Here is a 12,601-nt window from a genome sequence, read left to right on the forward strand (position 1 = left end):
AGATGATAGCTGCCAGCCTGGTGTAATTGATTTTATTCAGTAAGAGCAGGTTAACCATTCATGGGGAGAAGAGAGGGCAGTTGGCTCTGGGAGGTTTTACTCTTTTGCACAGAAGCACACAGGACCCACACACACAGTCACACCAAGATGACACTTAAAGAGAAATCTGCCAACTTCACATTGGCCACACACTCGGACACATGCTGCCAACACTTGTGCATTTGCTCCATATCTTGACTCTGACAGCACATCTCTCTGCCAGGACAGGACGATCCCTCAAATGGAGTTTCCTGACAAACCTGCACAATTTATTTTGAGGGTACGTGTGTGTGTGTGTATAAGCATTTCTGTGTGAGTTGGGATGGAATCAGTCAGAGCCTTGGATAAGGTTTGAAAACAGGCTGGAGGTTGAGCAAGAGAGGACGCTTCCACTAAAGAGGCTTTCTCAGATCAATACTTCAGAGGGGGGAAAATGCCAACACTGTGTTTCCCTTCAAAAATATAGGTCCAGTAGGAGATAAGATAAGACCCAGCCATCCATCTAACCCCTTGGCCTTGTAGGAAATGGATCAATCCATTGTAGGAGGGAGCAAAGGGGGTGTGAAAGGTCAGACGTGTTCCCAACAGTGAGAGGGGTGAAGATTTTCCCTTTGCGGGTTCAAAAAGGATAGAAAAAAAGTAAAGAGGAGGAGGGTGAGGGAATAGGGAGCAGACAGCGGGGTAATATGCATGGTAAAAAGCACAGCGGGAAAACTGTGCCTGCTGGGAATTGGACTTTAATTGGGTCTGAAGTAGAGAGGGATCAATTAGCTCCCTTGCGGTCTCTGGGAAAGAGAGGGTGAATGAGACAAAAGTAGAAGAAAAGAAAGGTCTGTAGTGGGGGGTGGCAGTGTGCCAGTATGAAGAAAAAGAGAAACCAGTGGGCTGCTATTGATAAGGCGCGTCGAGGCACTTTAAGTCCCCTACAAGACAACTTTTCAGAGTGCTGTAATTATGTGGCTGACATTTCTTGTGCAATTTTATAATTTATTTTATAAATCATGACTGGTATGTGCTTTGAGGCGACACAGTGTGGATGTGAACAGAATAATGTATTTCAAATTAGTAAAGGGTTTTTGACGTTGCAAAAAATTGAGCCGAGGGGCATGAGAGACGACCGGTCTGAGTGAGGAATATGACCGTTTGACGAAGTGATTGGAAACCCCCACGATCCTTCCTTTTAGACAATATGAATCCTGTCTGGGTGGCTGCCTGCATGGAACCAATACCTTCTGTGCTGCAATTACAAATTGTCAGTCTGCCAAGCTCCCACCAGTTTCTGTCTGAGCTGTACTTTGTCATACTATTATTCATCTGTTCTGTCTGGCATACAGGAATTCATATCAAAAACACTGGATTTCAGTGGGGGAAAAACTTAGAAACACAAACATCACTATAGAGTGCTGCAGGGAAGACAGACTTTTGTAGGTGTTGCTAACTCCAGGGTTGGAGTTAGCATGGTTCCCTCTTACAAGAAGCCAAAAAATAAGCGCCGTAATAATAGCTACACGTTTTGTTCAGCAAGATAAGCTTTACAAAAGAACTCCCCCTTTATGTTTTTTTGAAGCGCAAATGCAATTGCCCAAAATAAAAAGCTAACGTTAGGATATAAACAAAATACAACACGGATTCGGTGATCGCTGTGATGACCTTCAATGCCCCCGATGACCTCTGTAGTCTCTTTCAGACAACTTTTTTAAGACATGTAAAAGTGGTGCATTTACTGACGGATGTTTAGTCGAAAAACTAAGCTTGTGTTTAACCACAGGACCTTATTTCTAACCAAAAACCCAATAATATATAAAAACTTTGGCTTTAAAACTGGGGGAACCAAAAGTGCAAAAATGCTGACTCATTTTTGGGTTTTAGGATTCCTGCAGCAGTCTGTTGTTTCAACAAATTTCGGCTTACATGTTCAGCAGCGTCAGGTGAGAAGGTGATGCTATCCAGGAAGTGGACGGCGTCAGCAGGGACCAGCCTGTCCAGGTATTTGCAGCAGGTGTCGTACGCATGGAGGTACTCTTGGTCGCTCTGTGGGGGTCTCTTCAGCAACTGGGGGTCTCCTTTCCAAAACAGCTTCTGCAGCCATACTGCGTGGACTGCACTAGGGGAGACTGTTGTCCCTCCACCACCGAGCGCAGGCAGCCGATTAGCGAGTTTGGAGATGGACAGTACGTTCTGACTGGTCAGGACTGGTTGTAGAGTCGCCAGCGGATCCAACGATTCATCCGTCAGCTTCCGGTAGTTCAACCCTGCAGGAGAGACGGGTTATTATTTAGACTTTACTCTGCTGAAATTTGTAGAATACATTTAACAATCACAATATTTATGAATACATCACAACGATGTGTTTTCCACTTCACCAAACCCTCGCGCTCATAGTGCACTGTGGCTCACATGTTTGATCATTTCTAACACAGTAATACAATAAATAAAGAAGAGGACCTTTACAATTGGCCAGCTTTTATGTGAGTGTTGGGTACGCTGTAGTAGTTTGAATGCTAGTTTTTCACACAATGCAGCTATTTTATTCTGCCTTGGTCAGTAAATACATATGTGCTTCCAATGTACACAATGCCTGACAATGCCTTTTGGACGCGTTATAAAGAGTAGCAGTAACAAACTATATTCCATAATGTAAATCTAAACATAATGTGCAAACTGTGCAGCACTTGCTGGATAATTATAGTGATCTAATACGCAGAGGTTGTTCAATATTCTATTACATGACAGAAATGTGTAAAGAGGAGCGAACGGAAGAGAGTAAAAGATTGATGTGAAAAACAAAGATAGTAGTATAGTGTGCGAAAGTGGTGCCGTCTGCCTGTGTCTGCATGCAAAGAAGGGTCTACAGTTTGTCTGCGGATCTGTGCGCGTCATACCTCCTTCCACTGCAGTACTCTGTGTGTGTGTGTGTGTGTGTGTGTGTGTGTGAGTGTGAGTGTGTGTGTGTATTTGAGAGAAAGAGTGCAAGTGGCGTGCTCTTGGTCTCCAGCACTATCAGACAGACACATTACTGTGGCAACACCACAGCCTGTCTGAGCTTTAAATATTTAACACAGGTCTGCCTGTGGGGAGGGCTCTGTCAACGCTGCTCGGAATCCCTCGCATGCACGCACACGCACGCACACGCACACACACATTATACTTTCAGACAGGCCCAGATGGACACTTAAAGCGCAGATAAAAGTTACATGCACTTACACATGTACTCTCTCTCTGTCTCTCCCCTGATCAGCCCACTCCTCCTTCTGCCTTTGTCTCTTCACATCCCCCATCCCTTCCTCAGGAGAGCCCACTCAGACAGTCACCTGGTACTGCGTCTGAAATATTGGACACACACCACCTGTCTCTACATTGTCTGAGTCTGTATGTTAGCTCGCATGTGTCTGTTCAGGACTGCAAGTTAGTCATCTTGAGTGTGTGTGTGTGTGTGTGTGTCTTAGAGTTGGAGTTAGTCGAGAATGTGTTGGCCCTGGAGACACCGCAACAGCCTGTGTGTCAATTTTGCAAAAAAGAATGTGAATGTGTGGGTTAAGTTTTACCAGTGTTTGTGAACGTGTGTGTGAGACAAACAGTGTCGGTTTGTAACTGTTAATGTCACAAAGACAGTATACGTGCCAGAACATGAGTATTAATCCGTTTGGTGACGTATGTTCATATATACAATATGTGTGAGTGCTAATGTGTATCTTGTAGTCTTACTTTTGCTGCAGCTGCTAAACCCCCTCCCATGTACAGCGATTCTACAATCGCACCTTAGCAACTAGGCATTGCCCTGTCGACCTTGGGATTTCTCACAGCCCCACAGAAAGAATGGCAGGCTTTGAAAGCAAATCTCCGTAGTGGCCAAACTGTGGAATTACAACTTCTGTGTCAGTCACGTGATGCCAGGGGGGCCCAAAAAAGGCATTTCCCCATTGACTTACATTGGGAAAGAGGTGTCTGGAAATCAGCAGATAATTAGTTTGGCGTTAAATCTACTTCCCAGCACGAAAACGTGAATAGCCCTCATTCAAATCATTAGGCCCTAAATTGCGCTAATAGTCAAATCCAGAATTTATTTTCTCCATTCAACACAGCGGCTGGGTGACCCTTTTAAAAGATGTGGGTTTGATTAGGTGAACTAATGTTTTACTACCTCACAGAGCTGATGTTAACTTGATTAGCTCACCATCTACAGCTGATGCCCAAAACTGTTTTCATTACAGGTGGCAAACTCAAAGGTCTCAGCAAAAAATTGGAAATCTACTTTGTCTACTTCTTCTCAGTGTTAAATCTGCAACCACTTCATTGTTAACTGCATGTTGGCGGCACAAGAAGGGAAAGCTTCAGCAACAAAAAACTAACAGTAAGTCGCTCGTCTGGCGATGTGATCTGTTCATTGTGCGTAACTAAAGTGTAGCAGTGACAGTGGGAGGTTAAAGTCCTTAGTCTCTGTAATGCTCTGTAGAAAGTGTCGATGTGGATGACTCAAAGGTGTGTGTGTGTGTGTGTATGTGATTTGTGTATGTGTGTTAAACAGAGACATGTGTCACTGGTTAAAGCTGTGGTGTTATGCGGAGCAGAGGGAGGTAGTGAAGCGTGAAAACACAGCTGACACCCAGCTGACCTTTACTGAACTTCATCCAGAAGTGACACCACCTCCACCCGTACACCACTAAGTTTGAGCACTTGAGCCGGACCGCTGAACCGGTGACATGCTACAACCTGGACATGACGTCCTTGGAGAGGGAGCTGCCACGGAAATCTAAGTGGAAACAGCATCTTACTGCCATGCTGTTTGCTGTTTCAAGAGCTGGGTGTTAGATGGATGGACATTTAATACAGAGGCGGATTGGCTCCCTTGTCATTTACAGGAAAATGCGAATAGTTTTTTCTTTTGTTTCAATCCCGTTGCTTTTCTATTTTAGAAAGGAACATGAGTGAGAGCGGGTGGAGAAGAAATGAGGAATCGTTTAAGGACAAGATGAGGGAGAGATGAAAGTAGTGTCGGTATGGCATCGGGCGTATTTTATTTGTCCCTTTCAGAGAAATATAAGGATTGGTGCCAGAAATAAGCCATGAATGTAGGCATTTGGCTGTTATATTCTACATGACCATGAGTGACTTGAGGTTATCTACCGCCAACATATGCATGTTAGTCATCAATCATGTCGAGAGGGATGATGATCGAGCCTTCAACACTGGACGACTGCTTGACAGGCTTCCGGCTGATTTTAGAGCAATAATAGATGTGCATCCTAGACTTGTTTTGTTCCTATGTTCTCACAGAAACGGCATTAATTGTTTCTGCAAACAGGAGCTTTTGGTGATTCTGCACTATTAGAAACTACTCAGTTAGCTTTTTCTAAGCAGTGCCATTGTTGAGCAAAAGCAAGTGAATTCCTTTCTTTATGTAACATGCCTCTTACATAGCTGATTGCACAGGCAAAGTGTGGATGAATAAGGAGAATTATACACTTTTAAAAGCAAGAGTAGTTACCCATATCATTAGAGTTAATCCGAGATCGAGTTAGATGCAAGCTGCATCCATTGCTTCAATGGGTCTACATTTTTGTGAGAACAACAGGCCTGCCTTGTGTCCTTCATGTAAACCATCTACTAGTTGTGCCGTAGTTGTTCCATCTGCATCACAATGAGAGAGAAGAGAAAAGAAATGGTCTTACCGTTGGCAACAGCTCTAAGCTTCTTCAGCAGTTTGACATGGGAGTCTGGCTTGATGGCGGTGGTGACGTAAGGTTCGCAGCCCGCAGCGTCTAGTAAGGTGTAGTAGTAGAGCAGGCGGCCCTGGTCGGTTCCCTCCACAGTGGGCAGAACGTACTTGGTCATGTGGCTGTAAAAGGCCTCGGGGTTACACTTCAAAGTGTCAAACAGGCAGAGCGACTCGCTCCGGGATTCGATGTCCTTGGTGGAAAGACTAGATGGGCAGGGGAAGAAATGAGAAGAGAATAAAACCATGAGGATATGCAACTGAATTTTACAATTCCACATGGAACGTAATAATCCATAAAGTTTTCACAGCAACATAAACACACCTTAATAATCCAACCTATCCTAAATTTAAAGCGTTTACATCTGCTGTTTGAGATATGTCTTCTCTACTGTAAATATCCATTGGCGCACAGGATGTGGAATACTTAGCAGCGAGTTTCTGGCATTAGAAACAGTGGCTTGTTTGAAAAAAAAAAAATTTAAATTAAGATCTAAGTTGTTCCCATAAGCAGCACTAACCACTACGCCTCAAAAAGATAAGAAAAAAACAGCAATACTGAGAAAAAATGAAAATTTCATCAACACAAAAACAATCTAAAAAGGAGAAAGCAAGCAGCACTGGGGATTCTTTTGGTTGTGAAGTAGTATCTGAACACAGCAGTCCAAAAGAAAACAGCACTGCGATCTGCAGGCTTATCACCAAAGATACAGTCCCTCGGAAAAAAGATGAGCATTTCACAGATTACAAGTGAGAAGACATCTAAGAACTTGGTCAGCTCTGACATAAAAAATAAAATAAAAAATGGAAAGACCGAGAGAAGAGAAAGAATAAGAATGTGCTCAGAGAGTGGAAAGCGTCTGTGCTGTTATTAGCGATTTGTTCAAGTTGCGCACGACCTGCTTTTCAAAAACAAGTTTTTAACACAGAACTCAAAGTTAACCGCAGCAGGTGGTCTGAAGAATGAGAGGACAAGTGAAAAGAACACAAGCGAACCTCGGGAGAGAGGAGAATCTGAAAAGAAAAAAGAAAAACCCCTCGGAGAACCGCAAACAAAGGTTAAACAAGGGAAGAAAGGCAAAGAAAAGATAGTTGCCGGTAGTCACCGAGGGGCTCTGAGCAATCTGTGGCTGTCCGGGAGCGTGTTTGTGTTCTGAGTGCAAGTCTGTTTATCTGTCAGAACGGGACAACATCAAAGAGGACAATGTTTCCTTAGGGCTCTCCATCAGAGCTCGCTGGGAGGCTTTCGCTAATGAAAAAACATAGGCAGCTGCGGCAGTGTGGAGGCAACTGACAATAAGCTCAATAATGTAAATAACACTAATTATGCTCACAACAGGAGCTCTAATAAGACCGGAGTCACTTTCCCTCTCTCTTTGCTAAGTGCACACACTCACAGGCAGCCCAATCAAAGTCTGATGTTTCATTATTTAATCACATTAGCTACAAAGTGATGGAAAGGCAAAAGAACAATGGCAACAACTTGTCCAGGTAGGACTGTTTGAGGAGTGTTAAAAGTTTTCCTTTTGGCAAGCGCACACACGCAGCTGTGAATGGTGGATAGCGCCTAGTGTTCATGTCAGACTCTGCTTTAGCAGAGTGTGTTACTTCAGTTCTTCAAAGCCAGGTTGTCATCTCCTCTTTGTCTTTCTTCTCTATCCGGTGACAAAAAGTGTTTAGAGCTTCTCTTTTGCTCAGGTTGTGAGCACCTCCTCTCTTCTCTCCGCAGCTTTGTTTTGTTTTGCATCTCTTTGTCCCGCAGATATTTTTTATCTGCTATACGCGTGCTTTGGTACTGCTGCTTGCTTGCTGGTATTTCTCTCTGTACACAACACAATCTCCCCCCCCCCTCCCCCCTCCCCTCCGCTCTATCTCTGTTGTGTTCATGTGGCTGTAAAATCAGGAGATTCTCATTACAATCCTTTCTTGTTCGTTTTCAAAAGCCGGAGCAAAGAAGCGATTTAATACGGTCGAGTATTCCTCATTCTCTCTCCCTCATCCCTCTCTCCTTCCCCGTCTGACATTACCATATTCTGTTTCTTGTCTCTTCCACCATGTCCAAACAAAAATAAGCTTCTAATATTCTTGAATTCCGAGGCATATTTAATTGCTTTGGTAATCTGACAGCCAGAATCAAACCCTAAGGGGGAGCTTTGGCTGAGCAATGATGATTATTCAGTACGTAATTGTTTGAATTAATGCACAAACTGTAATTTTTTGTATGATCAGTGCTGCTAATTTGTTTACAAATGACTGTCCAGCAGGGGGTTGTAAAAGTGTATTTGTGCTGCACAGGACAATGGCAAAGGAAATTGACAATGAGAGGCATTCAGCTGATGCAGTTTCTCATTGTGAGGCAAAATAATTCTGCTTATCAAACATTTACACACACACACACACACACACACACACACACACACACACACACACACACACACACACACACACACACCATGTGGAAAGAGTCATACAGTACAAGGGAAACGTATCTCAAGCACTACGTTTGATATGTCATTCTGTGCATGATTTTGTTAAGTAGGAGTAACTGCACTACAAATGACCACTCATTACAACCTTAAGAACACTATACATGATATTTTAAACCTGCAGTTACTGATTTACAGAAAGAAGCTGTAAGAAAATAACATATTATCACATTTTTAATGTGTGTGGCAAGCTTATTTAGTTGCCTATTTCCTCAGCCAGAAGATATAGAGCAACACAAGCATTCATTTGGAGTCATTCTTCTGTTCACCGGATACATCTAAGTCCATAATTCCCTTTTCTTTTAGCTCTGTTTTTGGTCTCCACCCATTCCTGAGGGAAATATGTCTCTTTAGCTGCTAAATGCTCCACTATCTTCACCAGCAAGGCGCTAACTTTGTCTGCCTGCTGTTTGGTGCTGGGCAGGTAATGTACAGAAAACAGCTGCCTAGTGCATCTCGAAACGATGCTAATGGGAGCAGTGAGAGCGAACCAAAAGGCTGATTAGGCTGATGCAGATGTCATTAGTTTTACAGTTATTTGGTCATAAACCAAAGTACTGAACTAATTCAAATTTTGACCTTATGATGACGTCTTGAGCAAGGTGGTGCACCGACCGACAACCTGTTATTACAATCCCTGAACGAGCTTATACAAAGGGACTTGTGAAAGTTAGAAAAAGCAGGTTTCATGAAGAGGACTGCTTCTTTTGTGGAGTCAAACCTGATGTCAATGCAGTCAAAAATACTGCTTTTGTATTACTGAGTCCGTTCCTGAAGCAAAGGTTATGCAGCAGCATTTGTCAGTCTCCCTGCACTCCCTGGTTCTCCCAAATGGCTCCAAGAAGCATGCTTACACAGTCATGCTCCAGGCTCAAACCTCACAGAGTATCTGAGGACAGCACATCAATAATCCCTAAGCATCAAGACAGGCAGCAGCTGAACACCACGAATGTTCCTAACCTGTGTGTGTAGCAACAGCATGGCCCTCATTCCCACTGAATGCTACAACTGTGTTGTTTTATTCTGAGCACAAAAGCTCATCAGAATTCTAAGCACACTCACATGAACACACTGCAAGGTGCATGCCTGCAGTAACTTCATTTTTGAGGAATACAGTATTTGAGATAATTAAATGTAACATGTCAATTATTTTTGCCATAAACAGGAAAGTCTCGATTCCCTTCGAGTCACTTTCCTAATAATTAACATTATTCTTAAAGATCAAAATACACAATACGCAACATGACTAGACAGATCAACCCTATGAGGATGAAACAGCTAAGGTGAAACTGCAGTGACAGAGCGAGGAGGGGGAACTTTGCTGTGGCAGGGGGGACTGAAGTTCACAATGTAATTAGTATTGATAGAATTTGCATGCCACAAGGTCCCTGGAAGGTTGGACAGCAAAGTATAAGTAAGGTTCAAATGAAGTGGATTTCATAAAATGGAAACCGGGCTTTGCAGCCAGTATTTGGACTCTGGACATTGCAGGAATCACAGACAGAGAATAATTAGCCTTCTCTGGATGCTTTATATTGATCCAGGACATTATCAACTAAAGTTCTGATCAACTCAAATGTTACCACCTGGGAAGTCAAAAGGTTATGTCTGTATGGTAGGGATGTTAATCACCAGAGGCCCAACGATACCGTAGTATTGCGATACTTAAGTCACAATACAATATTATTGCGATATTTAAGTCACAATGCGATATTATTGGGATACTTAGGTTACAATACAATATTATCGCAATAGTTAAGTCACAATACAATATTATTGCGATATTTAAGTCACAATACAATATTATTGCAATATTTAAGTCGCAATACGATATTATTGGGATACTTAGGTTACAATACAATATTATTGCGATATTTAAGTCACAATACAATATTATTGCGATATTTAAGTCACAATACAATATTATTGCAATATTTAAGTCACAATACGATATTATTGCAATATTTAAGTTGCAATACGATATCATTGCAATACTTAGGTCACAATACGATTTTATCACGATATTATTGCGTGACTTAAGTTACAATATGATATTTTTGGGATTTTTAAACAATTTGTTGCGATTTCTTTCAACTGCAAAAACACTTTCTTTGTTTTGACCAACTTCCTGCCAATCCTGCTGACCTCATCAGAAAAAACCTAGCACCATCTAGTAGACTGAAAAAGTTTAATTAGTATTTGCAATATTAATAGTATAATAAAAGCTTGATATCTCAATACTACGCTGTAAAAGAAAATCCCCAATTCTTACTGTGGGTGTATTTCTGACGTAAATGTAACTTTTGCTTGCTGAAGAGGTCACCAGATGTGCAATTAGGAAGGAACTAGTACAAAATTCAAAGGTGTCCTCTTCGTCTCTGAGGATTCCTCATTAGACTCAAAGCAAAACACATCCTATGGATGAGTCAGTAGGGAAGGTGCCACAAAAAACAAGATATTTCTCATCACGGGCAAACACTGATCTACAGAGAAAGGAGCACAAGCGGTTAACGGCTGTTTTAAAATGCCAAACGTGATGTTTGTTTGGACCAGCCGACTCAATGTCAACTGATGTGGAACACATTGTTTGCCTGAAGGGATCTAAGTTTAATGTATTCAACAACCAAATCCTGACATGAAGACCTTCAACAACAAACAATGAGGAACAAGCTGTCAAGGTCAAATTTCAGAATAATAATAATAATTAATATTAAGTGCACAAAAAAAGGCAATGCCAAACGAGTACGACTGAAGTAGCAGTTGATTTCTGAGTACACGTCAACACAGTTCACGTCCCGAAAGAGTCCCTGTGTACATCTATAAAGACTGACACGCGGAGAGAACGGCTGACGACGGCGGTGTTTAGCAGTGCATTGATTCCTCTAAAGCGTTTATTCTGTGTTAATAGGACTGTCTCAGGGACACTCCGGCTCTATCATCCATCTCTGCTTCCTCCATCTATCTACCCCAACCTCCCCTCTCTGCACACACTGATTCAATGGGTATTTCTCTACCTAATGACCTTTCTCTACATCCTGCTTTTTGTAACACTTAACGATGAATGCTCGGCAGCTCTATCTATCCATTTGACCTGAAATAAATGCATGCATTTTTCCATTTGTCACTCTTTAACCGTATTATTACCATATGTGCTTATTTCTCAAGAGCAGCAGATCACTGCAGTGGCATCAGAACTTTAATAAACAGTTTACCCTGCCATATACCAATACTGTAATACTTTTGTGTTAAATTGCTGTGAATAAATAATGAAATTGCTTTCGCTCTTCTTGAATAGAGTAATGATCTATGTAATAGAAACAAAAATATTCCATCTTAATCAAATTTTGATGGACAGGCAAAAAGAGAGTTTGGGTGAGAATTTGTCTTCTTTCAGACTCGTGGAAAATTTTTTTACATTTAGGTGTATATTTGACTGACTTTGTCTATTCAAGTCTACAGATTTATCCTAAATTCACCAAAAGTTAGCATTAGATAATACCTCATTTGCATATTTAAACATAACATTTCAGAAAACTTCTAATCCGAAAAATAATTGCCTTAATGAAAGTAATCAACTGGAGAAGTTTCATGGTGATATCTATTTGTTACAGTGTTAACCCTATTCACTTACAGTGTCTCTCCATAATCAGTGTAACAGTGTAGTACAGCTTTCTCCGCCTGCTCCTGCTGATTCCCTCCAGTACAACATCAAGAAGATTCACCCCTTCCTCACTCAGGAGGCTGCTCATCCATCCGCATCACACATCTGGACAACTGCACCTCCCCCCCTCGATGGAGTCCCCGTGTCTGCCAAATTAATGTAAAACAAATGTAATGCAATAGGAAGACTCTTGTTATTGCCCTTAACCCAAGTAACTGGCCTCAGACTTGATCCCAGGGCACTGCAGTGTAGCTGACTTCTGCTACTAAACAGGATGAGTTAAAGGATCCGTTTCTCTCCAGGGATCAATAAAAGCCTAAATTCCATCTCGCAGCCACGCTTCTGCCTGTGCGAGTCTTTTCCTTTAAGTTTCCCCTCTTCTGCTCTATTTATATCAGGCCCTGTTTAAATCCATCCATTAAATCAAAACGCATATTGCAGATGCCTCTTGTCAAGATTATAGTATGAATATTCTTCACACATTTGTCATGATCTTGAGATTTTGGTAGAAACTCAGACGCAGCAGCTGTGGTCGGGTTGGAGGAAGGTACAGGTTGTAATTTATCGTTAAGTGGAGTCCATAAACCATTTCCCTTATATCAGAATGCGACGGGGGATATTTATCACAGATGCACACGCATGTGCGCACAAACACGCACGCACGCACGCACGCACACAAACACACACACACAAACATCTGCT

General features: G+C 42.1%; 1 protein-coding gene across 1 annotated transcript in view; it reads right to left on the reverse strand.

Annotated features, from left to right (window-relative positions):
* nbas (NBAS subunit of NRZ tethering complex) overlaps positions 1-12,601 on the reverse strand; it is a 152,932-nt gene that overhangs the window by 48,094 nt on the left and 92,237 nt on the right. Inside the window, 2 exon segments of the mRNA XM_029462672.1 lie at positions 1,951-2,291; positions 5,709-5,959. Of these exon segments, the coding sequence (XP_029318532.1) occupies positions 1,951-2,291; positions 5,709-5,959 (592 nt within the window).

The sequence above is a fragment of the Cottoperca gobio genome, chromosome 24, assembly GCF_900634415.1.
Source record: "Cottoperca gobio chromosome 24, fCotGob3.1, whole genome shotgun sequence".
Lineage (NCBI taxonomy): Eukaryota > Metazoa > Chordata > Actinopteri > Perciformes > Bovichtidae > Cottoperca > Cottoperca gobio.